This window comes from Vombatus ursinus, unplaced genomic scaffold, assembly GCF_900497805.2.
Source record: "Vombatus ursinus unplaced genomic scaffold, bare-nosed wombat genome assembly UNPS02014959.1, whole genome shotgun sequence".
Taxonomy (NCBI): Eukaryota; Metazoa; Chordata; class Mammalia; order Diprotodontia; family Vombatidae; genus Vombatus; species Vombatus ursinus.
Genome location: NW_020954737.1, coordinates 15,283,712 through 15,303,594, shown reverse-complemented (window position 1 = coordinate 15,303,594; position 19,883 = coordinate 15,283,712). Strand labels below are relative to the sequence as shown.

General features: G+C 36.5%; 1 protein-coding gene across 2 annotated transcripts; it reads right to left on the bottom strand.

The window, feature by feature from the left end:
• Window positions 1-1,511: 1,511 nt before the first annotated feature.
• FAIM (Fas apoptotic inhibitory molecule) lies at window positions 1,512-19,666 on the bottom strand. 2 transcript variants are annotated; one of them, XM_027845229.1, is made up of 5 exons: window positions 16,483-16,537; window positions 10,316-10,451; window positions 9,145-9,373; window positions 5,026-5,075; window positions 1,512-2,060 (listed from the first exon to the last, which is right to left on the bottom strand). In XM_027845229.1, exons 2-5 carry the CDS (start codon window positions 10,424-10,426, stop codon window positions 1,911-1,913), a joined length of 540 nt encoding a protein of 179 aa, XP_027701030.1. In that variant the 5' UTR covers window positions 10,427-10,451; window positions 16,483-16,537; the 3' UTR covers window positions 1,512-1,910. The 2 variants fall into 2 exon arrangements, with proteins under 2 accessions (XP_027701030.1, XP_027701029.1); XM_027845228.1 differs by lacking the exon at window positions 16,483-16,537 and adding an exon at window positions 19,611-19,666 and having other exon boundaries at window positions 1,514-2,060.
• Window positions 19,667-19,883: the final 217 nt, after the last annotated feature.

Below are 19,883 nucleotides of genomic sequence, written 5' to 3'. Positions count from 1 at the left end.
ATTCAAGGGAGACCCAGGCCACTCACATCATCAATTCTCAATTTTTACATCACAACATTGGTGTTGAAGGTTTCTACATCTCATAATCATGGAATACTAAGATCTCCAAAGGATCAAAATTGTGAATGACTTAAAGCTGCAATGGAAAGATGCGTGCTGAGTCTTTGTGATATATTGTCGTATTTTCCTTGCTAGTATTTCATTTAAAATTTTTACATCAGTATTCACTAGGGAAATTGGTCTATAGTTTTTGTTGTTTTTTGCTCTTCCTGGTTTAGGTATCAGCACCATATTTGTGTCATAAAAGGAATCTGCTAGGACTGCTTCTTTGCCCATTTTCCCAAACAGTTTATACCAAACCTAACTTTTAACACATGCTAAGGACTAGTGTTACTGTGTTAAGAACCCTGACCTAGCTCCACTTATTAAGCTTGAGGGTCTTAGACAAGCCATTTGACTTCTTTCTCTAAGCTTCAGTTTTCTCATTTGTGGAATAAGACTAAAGCCTGCCTTGCCTTGCTCACAGGGTTTTAGGATTAAATGAGAATGTTTGTCAATCTACATTTATTAAGTGCCTCTTTGGTTCTGGGCACTGTGCTAAGCCCTAGGGATATAAAGACAGGTAAAAGCAAACCCTGCCCTCAAGGGACTAATACTCCTTTTTTGTCACAACTGTCAAGCATTTTTCCCCTCCCCTCAGGAAAAAAAACAAAAAACAGAAACAGTAGTAACAGATAAGTATAGTTAGGCAAAAAAAAAAAAAAAAATTCCCATATGCATATTAGGCCATGACCTACCCATGAGGAGGAGAGTAGCATTCTTTATCATTCTCTAGAATCAGTTGATAATTGCATTGATTAGAGTTCTTAAGTCTTGTCTTTACAGTGTTGTTATTGTATGTGTTCTCCTGGTTGTGCTCACTCATCAATTCATTTATTCATTTATATCAGTTCACCAGTCTTCCCAAGTTTCTCTGAAACTCTCCCTTTAATTATTTCTTAGAACACAATAGTATTCCATTACGTGAATATTCATAATGTTCATATTCATATACCATAATTTGTTCAGCTAGTCCCCAATTGATAGGTATTGCCTTAGTTTCCAATTCTTTGCCACCTCAAAAAGAACTACTATATCTATATATATTTTTTTCACATGTAGGTCTTTTTTCTCTTTCTTTGATATTCCTGGGATGCAGAACTAATAGTGGTATCACTGGATCAAAGGATGTGCACAGTTTAGTAACTTTATGAGCATAGTCCCAAATAAGCAGTTTTGGAACCTACTTCTAACATTCTGGAACTTCATCTAAGGCAATAGGTTTTGTCCTGATTGTGTCATCTGTTTTCATCACACGTCACGCATAATTCATAAAATGGATAAACTACAACTGAATTTCAACTTTTTTTATTAAAATCAGATACTGATAACATTAGATATTTCCTACTATGAGAAATCTTTAAAAAAATTGATTTAATTGGTTAAAAATGAGAAAAGAATTCCAGTATGTTCCAACTGTTTTAAACCCAAATAAATGGAACCTATCTTCAAGAGCTGAAAAAGACAAATTTATCAGTTTCTTTAAAAAAAAAAATAATCAGCACCAATTTTATTACAGTTTATTATATCAAAAGTTTCCCTCTTTAAAACATTTCTATTTTAGTCTACATCTTTTCTTTTACTCAGTGTTATATAACATTTTACATTATTCACAAAATAATTTGCATTATCTAAGGCTTACATAATCAATTTTTCCTCTGTGCCTCAAACAGAATATTAATTCCACATAACTAGAAAATAAGAATAGCACAGACTAAATGTATGGGGAAATACACATTAAATTACCACAGTAATTTTAAATCCCTGATTTTTTTTTTTACTTTACAAGTATCAAATTCATAAACAAGCAGTCACTCCAAAGTCTCTGCAATTTCTTTATCATCCACTATTAGAGTATGAATAATCCCTTCTTTTCGCTTTCCACTACTGACAGCCTTTATATAACATTCATGATTATCAATACTGAAGTGAGTTTCAGTTCCATCATCTACAAACTCACCCTAAAAGAGCAAAAAAAAAAAAAATTACAAAAAATTTTCACTTTTTCTGGTATTCATAAACATTGAAATTATTAACAAAAACAAGCTATTTAAAAATAGATAGTAAGATTAAAGGTTTACAATTGTGTTTACCTGTTAACTTTGGAACAAAAATTAAGTTAACCATTTCTATACTCCCAATATAATTATCTTTTTCAACTCTTGGAAGAAATACCTTTTAATAGGTCCAAGTGAAATCACTCAGTAGTTATAATTAGGCATACTCTTACGTGCATATTAATAAGTGTGATAAGACAAGAAAGTATAATTGCATCTTAACACATAATAAATAATTTTTCAAGTACACAAGTAGTGGATTTTGCTAAGACACCGGGCTATCAAAATGGCCACATAAACCCAAGAATCATAGAATTGGAAGAGACCTCAAAGGTCACTTAGTTCAACTCCTACCTGAAATATAAAACGTCTCTATAACAACTCCAACAAGTTTTCATCCTCTGTTTGAACACCTTCTAATGGGGAATGTACTTTCTCTTGAGACTCCTTATTCCATTCATGGACAACACCATTTGTTAGCATGTTTAAGCTAAAAATTGTCCACGGTGGCTGAGTAAAGGAGTCCAACCACTCTTCCAAATATTTGAAGACAGTGATCCCTTGTCTTTTCCAGACTAAATATTTCCATTCCTGACTCAAGCCTCCTAAGAGGCTTGTGAGAACTGTTATTGATATTAGTATTATTGTTTCAAATACTCTCAGCATCCAGAGATACTACTCTAGATGATGCATTCCAAGTCATTAATATCCTTCCTAATATGTAGCTTTTAGAACTGGACATAGGTCAGAATTGGATAACTCCAGGGTGTACAATGGGGTTTTATCACTTTCTTTCTTCTGAATCTTCTATTAATGCAGGAAAAAAAATGGCATTAGCTTTTGTGGCTGTCATGTCATGATTCTGACTCATACTGAGCTTGTAGTTGAGTAGAAACCTGAGGTTTTTTCCTTTTGAATAACTGCCTGTCTGGCCATGCTTTCTCTATCCTGCAATTGTGCAGCTGATTTTAACCCAATCTCAGAACCTTATAGATATATCCCTAATTATTAAGTTTCATCCTGTTAGATTTGGCTCATCATTCTAGCCTTTCAAGATTTTTTCAGTCCATTTACTGTTATCTAACTTGTTAGCTATCTGTTCCATCTTCTTCCTGTAATTTGCAAAGGTATCAAGAAGATCCCTGTATTCCTTCAGGAATTTTAATGCTACAATTTTTCCCTCTATCTATATGCTTCTACAGCTGAATTCTCCTCATCCTCACACCACCTTAAACCCAGGCCCATCCTGCTAAGGATGGAAAAGGCTGATGTTGTCTCTGGAAGGAGATGGGGTGAATATACATTTGGATTTCCAGGGTGAGGGAGCAAGTAGGAGGACACAAGGAATAGGTAGCTGCTCTGACACTACTTAGGCTTCCTCTGGATTTGGCTTCTAGTGGTACTGTGAAAGGCCAAGACAAATACCAGAGATAGGGGGAGGAAAGATGAATAAATGTAAGAGCACCGGATTTGAACTGCCTCTGACATACACATCTATATGACCTCTCAGTGCCCTTGGTTACTCTCCAAAACCAGGAACTACAGAGCTGCTACTGATCATTATTGGTAGTGAGGGTTTCCTCACTCAGAGTTCCCTACACCGATGAAATCATGGGAACAAACCAATCAACAGGACATATTTGATATGTGGATAGAAGATGCTGCCTCCTCTCCAGCAGATCCACCTCAGTTCCCAGACCAGGCTACAACACTATTTGCTCTTCTTCCTACTTATCGTTTCACTGGCAGATAAATGAATAAATTATAATATCTATTTACACCAAATATATACATATTTATACCAAATGTAAACCTATTTGTACAAAATTTAACCTGAAATGGCACATGTCCAATAATGATACTCTCTTGCCTTTAAATATTTCTGGCACTCATTTCTACCCATTGCAATTACAGGGCAAGCATCTAGGGACTTAGAAGAGGCAGGATTAGCAGGTATAGTAAAATGGGCCCAAACAAATTTGCCTAAATTAGCATACTTAATACTGTTTAAAAATTCCTATTTAGCTATTTCACTTCTAGCTCTCACACTCCTTTCTATGTTTGTTTTCTATCTTCCCTGTCAATCTCGGCTTCATTTTCTGCAGATTTTTCCCTGTTAATCCATTTCTGATTCTTTTTTTGACTTTTTTATACTGCACCCCCAATCACTAAACTATAATTGCAGTTTGACTACAACTATAATTTGTAGCCCATAAGTGGGCTGGAGGGTATAGCGGACTTGGAGTCAAGAAGATTCAAATACAAATATTGTCTCATATTTACAAATTATGTGACCCTGGGCAAGTCATTTATCTTCTCTTAATTTCAGTTTCTTTGTCTGTAAAATGAGAGAATTAGACTCAGTGGCCTTTAAGGTCTCTTTCAGCTCTAAAACTGAAATCCTATGATCTTTTTTATTTTATTAAAATGCTTTATTCTGTATCTATATGTGTTATCTATTTCCAAAGGTCCTTGCCAAGACATAACTTGAGTCTTGGCTTTTACTCTGCAGAGTTTGATATGTGTATTTGTACCAAAACACCTGAGTAGTGTTATTTTTACAAATAAAGTATTTTTACAAATGGGAGAAGAATCTGTGTGAAGTACAGCAAGCAGATAGTCTATGCTGTTTCCATTACACACTATTTCCACATTCATGCCTTTCTAGTGACTGCCTAAGGAAAAACACCTTGAATTGAATATTAGGATGATTTCACACTTTAAAAAAAACAACAACCTTATAAGGCCTTAATTATTTACATAATACTTATGGTCTGGGAAAACCTGTTTTTTTTTGAAACATCAAGAACATTTTAATGCCAATTATGTACAAAGCATGAATCTAAGCAGTACCAAAACATCTACTTACTGCTGTCTCCAATTTTTTACCATTGCACCAAACATCCATGGTATCTTTCTCTGTAAGCAACAAGAAAAGAAAAGACTGTCTACTTTGATAAGTTAATGTTAGAATTCTATATTTAAAGGGGAAAAGTTATCTTTAACAATAGTATTTCAGAAAAATTATTCCACTTTATTTCTTTTTTTAAAATTCCTTTCACAATACAAATCCTTTTACTATGATACTCACCACCTTTTCATAGCGTTGATATTCATCTAAATATTAAAGAAATTGTAAGTATTTATTCTTTATTCATAGACAAAAACAAAATAAACCTTTAAGACAATATCATGGTCCTAAGAAACCATGAAATCCCATGAAAGGCTAAAGATGGTAATATTAAAGAAGAAAGGAAGGCAAATTAATGTGTGCCTAGAATGAATTTTCCTGACAGAATGTCTTCAATGAGTATTTTTTAAAAACTGCTTCCCAGAAAAAAAATTTCCCCACCTAGAGATCCTGGTGATATAAGCTTACAAAAAAAATAATAGCATGGTAATAAGGAAATGATGAACAGAATTTCAGCTTTAATTTGAATTTCCCTGATCTATTGTCAGAATAATTTGGTGTTGCTATTTTCCTTGTTTTTATAATGACAATATTTGGAGGAAAATACTTAATGACTGGGAACTCTAAACCTATCAAGTATTCAGTAAATGATGCTGACATGCTATACAGTAGCGGTTCCCATTTAAAAATTTTTTTTTCTTTTTCTTTTGGTGAGGCAATCAGGATTAAGTGACTTGCCCAGGGTCACAGAGCTAGTAAGTGTCAAGTGTCTGAGGCTGCATTTGAACTCAGGTCCTCTATCCATTGTACCACCTAGCTGCCCTCCCCCCTTTTTAAAAAAAAATTCAGAAGCATAATGTAAATTCCTAAATTTCTCATAGTTTACACTTAGGTATGTGAAAGTGTATTTGGAGGGGAGTAGGGTGAAATGGGAAGGAAAGTCCCATACCATTCACGAGTACTGTTATCTATATAAAGGCAGGAAAGGTATTATGTCAACTACACTATGAAGTATAACTATACTATACTAATGAATAAGTAAAAATTATGTAAGCGTACATAAACACAAAACAGCTATGATCAACTATTATGGAGGCAGGCTAAGGCTAACTCAGATCGGTAGACCAATCATAACTAAAGTGAATCTCAGATAGTATTCTAATGTAAAGGTTTAAAGTTCATTGATTCTGGGAGGTAGGCATATAGAGAAAAAACGAGAGATGGAAGGAAGGCTCTGAATCTCGAGCTGTAGGGAAAGCTTAATTTGTCACAATATGTAAAGAGCCTTTGTGATACATTTGTATATCCCGACCTGGAAAACACTGTTGAAAGGAATCATAGCTTACTAGGATCTGAGCAGTTTACTTAGGGTCCCTACCTTCCTAGAATTAAATTGATAGCATTATAAGCATACATGTTGTTAACTCATCCAATAACATTTTAACTGATGTGATCTCAAATTTATTCTATCATAAATGGGAGATGCCTAGACAATATTCCATTTATAATTTTATACTTCTGTCCTTCCCTAGATTCCCTTTTTCTATATAATCATTAGTCAAGTCTCCTACAGGAGGTGAGTTTGAGCTAGCCTGTTTATTAATAGTATACAACATATGAGATGCTAGTATACCACATCAAGGGATTTCCTTTGGCCATCATAAATATGCCATTATACTGCTGATTTTGCTTAGTTTATAAGAACTGAAAAATAAAGACTTCCTTTCATTGTCTTGATTTTTTTCAAGCACAAAATTAAATGTTAAGTATTCCAGCTACTAGCAGATGCCTCACAATGTATGTGGCTTTCATGTTGAAAGCCTATACAACAGTATTCTAATCTATTCCTTCTTTGCCTAGTAGTATTCCTCAAAAATCTGCTAGAAGACATTACAAAAATCGAGGTCCTAGACTAAACTTTCTCAGGTTTCCTACAGTAAGCAATAGGAAACAAAGTACATGCTTAAGTGAAATCCAAGGAAAAATCAAACCTCATCTTTGCCAATAACCTTTAACCTTTTAATCTAACAGATCCTTTCCCAGAGCAACAAACAGTAGAAGTGACAGGTTTGTATTTTACTTCCTCTTCTGAAGCTCTGGTGTAGTTGCTACTGAGCAGTGAGATTTCAAAAAGCAGGTAAAAAGGAAAGAATGGAACTAAGAACATAGATAATCCACGACTGGATAAATAAACCCCTGGAAAATTAAAACGCAATCTAGGGTTAGTAATTTTGTGAGGACATCTAACATATAAAACTACAGGAGTCACAGATTTGGAGTTGGAAGGGACAATCTAGTCCAACCCGCTTATTACAAATGCTCTTGACAAAATAGCTAAGTAAATGGCAGAAATTCCTTTTAAAATTCTGTCTCATCTTCAATAGCACACAGTTTAAATAGGTTAAGGATTTAATTCTCTCCTAGAACTATATGTTATATCTCATCATCTTCAATAACCAATACTGCTTAAATATGACAAGGCTTTAAAGCCTTTCTCAGAATTGTATATTTCTATTGGTAATTTTTCTTTTTGGAAGACTATTTTTATTCCAGTTAAGTAATTCACATTCTCTTAATATTCAAATAGGTCATTACAGACCAACCATTAAAAATAAACAGGCCCACGTGTTACAGCCCTAAAAAAAAATATCAGTGGTATAAAAAAGAAATTTGCAAATGCAGTACCTTATGCCTATATTTCTTCTCTGGATTTTCATGATGTTTATGTGGGGACCCAAAGAATATTTGTTCCAAGCAAATATTTGTATACTTACAGCTTACTAGTTTGGGGAGGAGGAAATAAGTGTAAGAGGAGAAAGGTGGTAGCATTAAATACAGACAATACCAATACAAAATTTATGAAACAATCAGAATTTGGAAACTGCAAGATTTCTATTGAAATGTCTGTGCTTAGGGAACAAAATCTGAGGAATAAAAAGTCTGTTCCCTATGTGGTCTATCAGCAGATTGTATGTTATTGAAAATCTGACCCCCGACACATTCCTAAAACAAACTTCTATTACATCTCAACCCTTCCCCCAAAGTACAAAATAAGTACTTTGAGAATAGGGATGCTTATGTTTCTGTCTTTATATCCTAGCATCTAGTACAGCATAAAATGGTGATAACAACAAGAGCTGACATTTACATAATACTTTAAGATTTGCAAAGTACTTTTAATTAATGCAAAGTACATCTGTTCCTCACAAAATGCTTAAAGTTTAGATCGAGAAAACAATCTCCCTTACCTAAGTTCTACAAACTAAATCTCTGATTTAGCTACTTCCCATTCAGACAACAATGTTTTGCATACTTGTCTTTGAACCTGAAATGTCCTTAATGCAGTAAATGTATGTTATCATTCTGTATACTTAATTAATACTCATTTTCAAAAAATGACTTGTAAGAAGGAGAATTTAATTCAACTACAAATAGTAAAAAAAATTGTGTTTGGATAATTCTCCTATCTTCAAAGAAAGGTCAGTAATGTTATTAACAACAACAACTAACAACAGCTAGCATTTATGTAGCACTTGAAGGTTTATAAGGTGGTTTATGTATGTTATCATATTTGATCCTCACATTAGCCCTGTGAGGTAGGTGCTATTATTATTCCCATTTACAGGAGACAGTAAGTCTTGTTAGGTGTAAAATACCAATATACACTACTGCCAAAACTAATGATTTCGGGCTGACAAGACTCTTGGAACATGTAAATATAGCACACATTCATGGGAAAACTATTTCTAACAGTTCTGGTAGAGAATGCCAAGATATAATTGATAAAGAGCAGCCTCACTAATGGCATTTCCTTCCATGTATTCCTAACAATTTAGGACACAAGTTAAAAAATACTCATCCATTCATATAAAAAAAAAATTTCCTTGAGAATTGGCACATTAGAAGTAATTTAACAAAATAAAAATTGGGCTACCTTGGTCATCCCTATTCAGTGTTTTCATGAAAGGGTAATGCCTAAAAGGAAAAATGAAGTTAAACATAAAAGATTTAAGCCATCTAAAACACAAAAAATACAATAAATGATTAACGGATGTTACAGAAGGATCACAAACTTACCCAACACAATTCTAAAATCCACACCATCCAAATGTAAAACCCAAGTATTTGTTGTTTTTGATCTGTTCTCCATATATTTCTTGAGACTTTTCCCATCAATTTCCAGAGTATATTCATAAGCAAAACCACTGACTGCATCTATGTTTATGGTAGCTTTTGTTTTTGCAACTCCAACACTAAATGTTTCTTTGCCCACCAGTTTGAACATCCATTCTCTTCTTATCTCTTCCTAAGTAGCAAAATATAAAAGCAGAATAAGAAGAAAATAGTAGAACGATATATTCAGTTCTAGATAGAAGACCCTTTTCTATCTGCTTCATCACAAATGCCTGTCTTCACTCATCTCCTTGAAAATGTCCTGAAGTACTGAAGTTGCGTGAAGGGACGCTTTCAGTTTTCCAATAGAGGTGGCTTTGTCCTGAAGGTTGATGATGTCTAACTGTTCTTCTAAAATGTCTCTTCCTATATCCAGAATCTGCACAAAAAGCCTCTCTTCACTCTCTCCCCTAATGTCACAGGACACAAAATGATCTGTTCTGGGACAGGTGAATGCAGAGAACTAACAAGGGAGATAGCAAGCAAAAACCCCTCCCAAACACTTAAAAACAAACAAACACACAAAAAACCTGTTCAACAGAAACTGCGACAAATGCAGGACAATGCAAGATAGGTAAAAATGAAGATCACTGAGGGGAAAAATACTAGAATGAACAAATGCTATTGGTCCCCAAATCATGGAATGAATTTAAATTCATAGAATCACAGTGATTAAAGCTAGAAAATATCTTAAGTATAACCAACCCCAAGTTCCCACAGAATAAGGTACTAAACAACTCTGTCCTAGAGAAGTACAGAGGTGAAATTCACTGGTGCCCACAATTTTAAACTAACCAATTCATAAGTAGATAGTTGGCAAGAACTGCTTAACACTAAACATAATCATACAAGTTATGAAATTCATCTCAATTAACTAGTGCCAGAAATTATAATCACTGAGTTTATAACTATCATTAATCTTTTTGAAGCAGTGCAAAACAAGCCAGAAATCTGAAAAAGCCTTTTTTCCCCTAGTTCAGCTTTAATTGCTCACAATAATTAGTCTATATTCCAGACAAGTATAAACCACACATACATATTACATTTATAAACAAGATGTAGGTTTTCTTCCTACCTTTCCATCTACATACACAACACGTTTTCCTGAAGTGGTCCCATGTTCAAATTCAATCTTGTGAATACCATCACTTAAGGCAACTTCCCAAACTGCTACAAGATCTGTCATTGTTCCTAAGTGGCTATAACAAGATCTAAGAAAATGAAACAAAGCAATTTTTATGAAATTAAAAATAATTATAGCCAAATGACAAAATCATTCACCACATAAGAAAATACCTGGTTTTAAAATGAACCTGTTATTATTGCATGTTAAGGAGAGATTATTCAAGAACTGACCAAATATAACTTTTTTCTATTCCATCCAGTCTTCCTTTAAGATATAAACTACTGTACATGATTATAGTCCTTTAATTCCAAACAAAGTCGCCTTCATTTTAATAGGATTAAAAATCTATTACTCCTGAATAGAACACTCTGCTCCCGGATACAGCCTTGTAAGGTCAGTCTTTTAAAATTAAAATATAAGTAATGCTGAATTCTGTGTTCTCCTACATTGGCTCAACTACTATAAATAACAAAAAATCTTCTAATTCAAGGTAGTAAGTCTATTATAAAAAGTGTTTTATTATGCTAGTGATAACCTACATTTAATTGACAGAGAGAAGTATTCTGAACTTAAGAAAAATGAATGCTATATTTAAAATTCAATTAAAATATGTATGCATCTACAGCAACTTTTTAGCCAATTTGTTTTTTAAAAAATGAAGTATAGTTTGTCACAAACTTCTGATACTGTATATATGAATTTACATGACATTACTTCTAGACCTGTGCCAATGATTTGTTTATATTCATAGTAAATTAATAGATGGATATGATCTATATAATATTAAAAACATAGCTGTACAAAACATTTTTAATGGTATGTATATTTTGATTAACATATTTATTACTATAGCAACACTAGAGCAACCATATATCTTTTCTGGATGCCCATAACAATTCTTATTTTTTCCACATCCTAGTTTATATTGCAATGAAAACTATTTACCTTACTTCATCTTCAAAGAGAGCAATCTCATCTTGGGATGCCATAGTTATCAAAACAGCCTTTAATCCAATTAGCAGCCAGGAGAAAGAAAAGCAGAATTGCAGCAAAGAAATATTGAGAGCAGCAAAGATCACTAAACTACTAGGTACTTTTGTTATCCATCCATTTGGGCCTGTATAGTTTATAAAGAGAACTTTTACATATCATAGAACTGACATCTTTAATTTCTAGACCATAATCTAAATTGTGCAAAGTATGGCCAATTACACTTTTTCCTGTCCTTACTCAAAACTTAGAAGAATTTTTCTTTCAAGTATCACAGTAGTTTTAGTTATTTAAATGTGGAAGGGTCTTTTAGACTCATCTAATCCAATCCTCTAATTTTTAGAGGAGGAAACAAGGCTCAGAAAGGTTAAGTGATTTAATGTTACAAAGCAAGGTAGAAGCAGAGCCAGGACCTAGAATCCTAGAATTGACCAACTGGTCTTGGTCAAATTCATCTTCTGATGAGTAACTGAGTTACCGTCCCATATATATTCCAATATAAATCAGAATTCAGTAAACTCTGCAGATTCACAGATTCAGGATTGCTAGTACACACAGTAAAACCATCATGGGTTCAATGGTTTTCTATTTATTCCTTTATGCCACCCTAATAGGAAATTCATGCCAGAGTCTTTATGTCCCTACCTTTCTTTTAACATAAAAAGGAGTCAAACAGCCCATCTTGGTTGGATATTATCAGAAACTATAAAGTGTTTAAGAGAAGTGTTAAAGAGAAATTGGCAACTAAAAGAGGTTTTTTCCCCCCTTGTTTAAGAAGAATGTAAAGAGCAAAGAACAAGGAAAGCTCAGAAAAAAAAAAGTCTAGAGTATTTTGTGCAGCAAACAAATAAATCCCCATTTGCCCAAAAATCTTTGTGTCAATAACACTTTTCTATTTCTGGAATCATTAGACTCATCTCCAGAAAAAGGGAGGAGTTTCTTGTAGTCATAAAAGCATACAGAATACATATATATAAAACAAATCCTTAATCCCTACTGTTAATCTGGATAATTCTTGCAGTATTAAGTTTTTTGTCTACACAAAATGGTGTCTACAAGTTACTGAAAAAGTACTGATTCTCTTTGTTTGGAGCCCAGCTAAAAAGAAAAATAATTGTCATAATTTAAAATTTAAAGTGTTTTGAGATTCCTACTCATACAACAAACATTTTTTAAGCATTGACTAAATAATAAGGCACTTTGTGGACTACAACCACCACCACAATCATAGCCACAACCATAACAACATAGTTCCTGCTCTCAAAGTATTTACATTCAAATGGAATCTTAATAGAACTCTGCATTCTATTATTATCTCTCATTTCTAGAACCTGTTCCAGTATGGCAAAAAAGCTAAAAGCTTATTATAATTATGCCTGGTAGGGCCTTAGTAAAGTGAAATTGTATATACTATTTATAAGTTATTGTTCCCAAGCTGCCTGTGTTTCCAAAGTCAGGGAATGTGTGAAAAGTGTTTTCAATGAAGAGGCTGAACTCAAGATTAAGCAGTAATAACTGTGACCCAAATAGTAATAGCACCTTACCCACACACAGAACTTTACAGTTTACAAAATGTTTCCACATATATTATCTTCTGTTGTGCTCTATATAACAAACTAGACTTAGGAGATAATCAAATCTAAGAGAATCATGGAATTTTAAGAGTTGAAAGGACTTTTAAAATTCATCTAGTCTAATCCACTGATTTAACACTTGAGGAAATAGACTCAGAGAGGGATTAAGCAACTTGTCCAGCTAAAGCCTCACATAACTGTAAGTAAAATGTATGCTTCCTTTCTTTACTAAATCACTATATGTATTAAAGCCCCATATTTCACTGATGATGCAAAATAATACAAAGAAAGAACAGGCTACAAACACTGAAAGGAAAGCTCCCAAATTAAATATCCATCATACAAATCCAACCCATCTTAACAGGTAAGAAAAATGTTTAAAATTTAGTGTTTCCACTGTCAAGGTGACTTCTTATGGCAAAAGTTCTATTAGCTTTTTAACTTCCATTTCATGGTGAGCAATAAATTACAGTTTTAAGTATGTTCTGTGACAATCATAGAACTTTCATAACAGAATGATTTAATTACAGTGGCCATCATGACTTCAATACTATGAAGACACTAGTATACATATACTACATACAAATACGAAAAGGGTTTTTGTGACTATATTGATAGAGAGAAAGAGCAAAGGATAAGACCAATGCTTTTAAAATTCCGTTCAAGAATAGGTACAAAAAAGGTGATTGATAGGTATAATCAAAAACTAAAGACTAGCAGGGCATGAACCCCAGGATAAGATGATAATAGATGATAAAAAAGAGGCAGAACTATGTAACTTCTATTTTTTTCTTACACAAATGATTTCTTAACAAATTTGTACTGGAATGGATAGCAAAAGTATTTAAATGGGAACTGAAATTTAAGATAAATGAGTATAGGCAAGACAATTTAGCAACCTTCAATGAGTTTAAATCACTAGGAATGTAAAAATGTGAATTCACGCTACTGAAAGTACTCCAAGGTCTTGAACTCTGAAATTCTCTATCTAATCACAATCCTATACCTTTCTACCTGTTCTTTTGCTTCACTCCTTCCTGAACTTGCTCTTCATCATTACCCTGATCTTTGGTTCATTAGTTTGCAGTTGACACCAAATCTTCAATTCCCTGTTTATTACCTACTGAAAGATGTGACCTTGACAAGACTTGAGGGAATCTACCTGTTTAAATCTTAATCGTGGGAAAATGCTTGTTCTCCTCACTTCTCCTGGGAACCTTTCAGGCTCAGCTTAAGTGCTACCTCCTTTGAGAAGTCATCAGTTGTGAGTGCCCCCTGTTATGTTTTTATTTTGTATTTATCCTTGATTTACTTGTGAACATACTGTATGACATTCACTAAAATGTAAAGTCCTCGAGGGACTGTGTTATATTTGTATTCTCAGAGGCTAGCATATGGATGACATTTAATACTTATTGACGGACTTGATTCAATACCTTTCCCTATTTTCCCAACGTAGCATTGATGCTCTGGCCTTGTTTTGAGTCTTGACCCTCTCCCACCAATGGTGACATGACATTATTCTCCTCCAATGAATCTCTTGCTTCATTGTCCTTCTATCATCTGTAGCCTTCTAATCCTCAGCCCCCAATTGCTCCTACCAATTGCCTTCTCTGCTCCCACTCCTGAGCCACTGAACCTTCCTAAAGGTTGTCATGAACTTACACTGTCTGAGCCCACTGCAAATTCATGTTACCTAACCTCAACTGGGCTTTCACTATTACTGCAAGACAATCTTTTTATTGATTTCTGATTAACTTCCTCCTGTCAGTCTTTCACAACTATTCCAAGACTTCTTTTTTTTTTCAATTTCAACTCTTCTGTTCCCCTTTCTCTCAACAGAGAATGTTCTCTGTCCTATTCTACTGAAAAAACTGAAGCCATCCTTCATAAGGTTCATCCTCTATACCCGGGGTGGAGAACCTGTGGCCTCCAGACCACATGTAGCTCTCTAGGTCCTCAAGTGCAGCCCTTTGACTGAATTCAAACTTCACTGAACAAATCCCCTCAATAAAAGGATTTGTTCTGTAAAACTTGGACTCATTCAAAAGGCAGCTCCCAAGGACCTAAAGCCATAAGTTCCCCACCCCTGCTCTATATTTTAAATACTTTCCATGAAGACTCAGCCTCTCATTTCTTCCTTTACTTTATCTGATCGCAGAGGATGAGGTTACCCTTCTTGCCAGGGCTAACACTTCTATCTGTAGCCTTGATTCCATCCTCTGCCATCTTCTCTGGGAGTCTGTTCCATTGATCATTTCCTACCCCCTTCCATCTCTTATTAACTAGTAGTTCCTTCTCTGTTGCCTATAAACAAGTTCCCTTAAAACAACGAAAACAAAAAACCCACCATGGACATTGCCAGCCCTTCAAACTAGTCTTCTATTATCTCTCCTATAATACTAGACTCCTAGAAAATGGTCTATACTTATTACTTGCTCTATCTCTATGTCTAAAAATTTAATTCCATGCAATATGGTTTCTGACTATAATACGCTACAGGATCTGCTCACTCAAAGGTCACCAAAGCTTAATTACTAAATCTGGTGGCATTTTCTTAGGTCTCATCTACTTTCACCCTTCTGTAATACTTGGCCACCACGTCCTTCTTCATGTTCTACTATCATCTCAAACTCAACATACGCAAAGCAGAACTCATCTTTCCCTCACAACTCTCCCTTTTTCCTAACTTCCCAATTTCTGTTGACAGTACCATCATCCTTCTAGTCACCCATATTTACAATTTTAGAATCATCCTCTCTCACCCAAACAGATGCAAAATCTTGTCAATCCTAAGTCCACAATTTATCTTGCATCCATCACCTTTTTCTCCACTCACACAGCCACTACCACAGTTCAGATCCTCATCACCTTTTATTTGGATTATTTTAAAAGTCTGATGCATCTCCTTACTTCTTCCTCTCTAATCTAGCCTTCCCCTGCTGAAAATTTTTCAGTGGTTCCCAACTGCTTATGGAAAAAAATACAAACTCATGAGCCTAGTATATTTCAAGTCACCCACAACCTCACACCAGTCATTTCTTTTGATTAAAAAGTAGGGTGTGTGTTTAATACAGATAATAATTCTTTTAGGGCAGCTAGGTGGTGCAGTGGATAGAGTGCCCAGCTTGGAATCAGGAAGACTCATCTTCCTGAGTTCAAATCTGACCTCACACAGAGTGTGACTCTGGGCAAGTTTCTTAACCCTGTTTGCCTTAGTTTCCTCATCTGTAAAATGAACTAGAGAAGGAAATGGCAAACCACGTTTGTATGTAAAGAAATACAAGGTAATGGGGAAAGGCAGGAAAGAACCTAGAAACAGGAGAGGTGGCGTAAGTCAGGAAAGATTTCATGTAGAATGTGGCACTTAATGTGGCACTTGTTGAACCTAAGAGGGAGAGGAGGCCAGGATGACAGCTAATCCAAAGGTTAAGAGATGGAATGTGGCATATGAGAACAATAATAAGACATCTTAAAGACCAAACTGAAATGATTTTGCTTCTATTATATACATGGTTTGACTTTACTAGTACTACTGTTTTACTAACTTACATGTATAATGTCAAATCTTGTTAAGAGATACAAAGACAAATCTGAGAGTTTCCTAATACGTCCAATGCCTTCAAGATAGTAAATGTATAATACTGGATGAACAAAATTTCCCCTGTAACAAAAAGATGTAGAAAGAACACTATTTGTAGTCAGTTGACTTAGAGTCTAGTCTCCCACATACACTAGATGTGTGATCTGTGACTGTGGACAATTCACTTAAACTCTCTCCCTATCAACATTTCTTCATCTGTACAATGGGGACACTAATATTTGCATTAACATCATCCAAGTGAAACAATGAACATAAAGGGCTTTGCTTACTATACGACATCTCACAACATCTACTACTATTATGATTAGCTTTAACTCTCACTTATTTCAAATTAAGAGTATTTTGGAAGGTCCAGAACTGTAAATTCATGAGTATAGGGAGTTCTGAGTATAGAATTCCCCATAATGATCGCAGATCAGCAAGGTGTCTGTAAATAACAGTCTCAGAAAGTTGCCCAGTGCATTGGGAAGCAAAATGACTTGACCACGGTCACTAACCAATATAACCTTCTACATAAATATAAAAGTATAGTTTTAAACAAATAAATATATGTATGTATGTATGAATGAATGAAAATATCTGTCTGGTGCTACATGCTGTTGTTCAGTTGTGTCTAATTCTTCATGACCCCATTTGGGGTTTCTTGGCAAAGATACTGCAGTGGTTTGCCATTTCTTTCTCCAGCTCATTTTACAGATGAAGAAACTGAGGCAAAGAGGGTTAAGTGACTTGCCCAGGGTGACACAGTGAGGAAATACCTGAGGCCAGCTTTGAACTTAGGTCTTCCTGACTCCAGGTTAGGCACTCTATCTACTGCTCTCCCTAACTGCCCCCTAAATTACAGTTCTGACCATATCACTCCTCTGCTCAAGAACTCTAGCAGTTTCTTACTCTCCTGTTTGGCATTTAATGTCCTTTGCAATCTGGTTCTAACTGACCTTTGCAGACATTTCATATTATTTCCTTCATGCCTCATGCTGGCATGTAAATGATTCTGAGTTCCCAAAAGCTATGTATGCCAGGTCCTACCTACTTCTGGCAGCTTCTACTATGCTGGAAAGGACTCAAAATACCAACTGGGTGACAGATGTTTATTATTCAAGGACCAGACTATTTAAATTCAGAGGTTCATCACCAGAAGAATGACCACTAGACATGAGGTTAACTTCAGCAACTCAAAAACAATATGAAAATGAAAGGCTTGTGTCCTCCATCAATCAGTTGAGGAAGTACTTACACTGATATCAAGGACCTTTTTGGATATTCTTTTGGAGTTACAGTAATAGGATTTGACCTATAATTAAGAGTTATGGTTATACTACCTTAACTTTCCTCATCTGAAGAATTAAGAATGAATTAAAGGCAAGCCTTGAAATTTGTACATTTAATACTTTTGTTTCTTTGGATCTGAGGATTTTTGCTTTTTGAAGAAACTTAAGAGCTTGGCTTTGGAAAAACTGCGAAAGTGTACCTCCATCTTTAGGTGGCTAGGTAGTGAAGTGAAGAGAGTGCCAAGCCTGTAGTCTGGAAGACTCATCTTCCTGAATTCAAATCTGGCTTCACACTTACTACCTGTGTGACTGTGGGCAAGTCACTTAACCCTGTTTTTTCTCAGTTTCCTCATCTGTAAAATGAGCTGGAGAAGAAGGAAATGGCAAGCCGTTCCAGTATCTATGCCAAGAAAACCCCAAACATAGGTCACAAAATGTTGGAAACAACTGAACCACCACCACCATCCTTTCAAAGAAAAGGTGGGGGGCTAATTAGGGTGTAATATGGAGCACACTGTCAGATTCTGTTGGTGTACTGTTGGTTATGCAAAACTGCCTTTTTTTCCCTTTCTTATAAAAATTATTTCTTACAAGAGATGGCTTGTGGGAGGGATATTATTCATAGGTAAAACTGATGTGAAAACAAGACACCAATGCAAATTTAAGAAGAGGAAGATTTTAAAATTAAAATGGACTGGATAGGAAAACTTTCTATTGCATTGTGTATGTATGTGTGTCTGTGTTTTTATAAAGTCTCAAAAGTTTGAGATGTTACAAATACTTATTTGTAGTTTCACCTACAGGTGCTAACTTAAAAAAAAAATCTGTGCCACAGCAACACAATCCTAAATCTCGCAAGTTTCAAAGTCGGATTTTAAGCATAATTTCCCGTTCTTCCTGACAACTCAGACCACTAAGGCATGTGGGATTGTCAAGATTCCCATTGAAGTTACACGCAACTAGATTTTTTTCCCTCCTAACCCTTTATCAGTTCTAAAAAAAGAACTCACGCTGCTTTTGTTTCAATCTAGTTACTTCTAAAATAATTTTAAAAAGTTTACATTCTAGAAACACTCACATTTAGAAATACATATTTCCAAGAAATATATTAATACTAGATGACCTATTGTGATTTTGGTCGCCTGGATTTCAAAACTGGAAAGAATGAGAAAACAATTTCTATTTCTTTTTTAAGTTGTCTTGGGTGAATCCCCGGGTGGGTAAATCCAACGAGGAACGAAGCGATGTAAAGACACGCCCGCGGAGGGGGGGGGGGCGGTGCAGGGGAATCTGCTTATTTATCCAAAGCTCCCAAACGAGGCAGAACCACGAAGTTTGTTTGCGGTTGTTAAGATACTCGGCCCGCACTCCGCTCTGGGCTCGGCGGACGGTCCCGGGGAGCCCCGGGGCATCCTCGGCAGCGGAGGGGGCGGACCCCCCGGGGAGCCCGCGCCCCGCGCCCCGAGCCCGGGGTGGACGGAACAGAGGCTCGCGTCCCCGCAGTTCTCGCTCCCCCGCCCCCTGCTGCTGCTCTGGGGCGGGGGAGGGTCCTGGGGAGCTGTGGGGACCCCCGGCCCGGGAGACAGAGGGCGCGGGCGGCGGGGCGCCCCGGGTCGGAGGAGCCGGGCAGGGGCCGGAGGGAGCGGGAGGGATGGGGGAGCTGCTGATCCCCAGCACGAGCGCCCGCCCGCCCGCCTCCCGGCCTGCTTTCCTCCCTCCTTCCCTCCCACTCTCCATGACACTTTCCCCAGCGCGCTCCGGCACCCCGGTGCCCGCCCTCGGCCCAGTCCAGAGAGCCCTCTCACCCAGCTGGCTTCCTATGGCCTCCGCTCTCCTCGCCGGCTCCCGCCACGCCGCTCCTCCCCCCGGCTCCCGCCCCGGCCCCCGCCCCTGTGGCAAGATGGCGGCCGCCTCGGAAGGGCCCAAGTGGACTCGCGGCCGAGCGCGAGGCGCAGGCAACTACGGTGGCCCTGGTGGCCTCCTGCTAGCGCGGCGCGAGGCCTCGTCTGAGTCCTGGGACCCCCCGCTAGGGCGGCTCAAGTGGGTTGTTTCCCGCCTGGCCCTCCTGACCTGAGGCT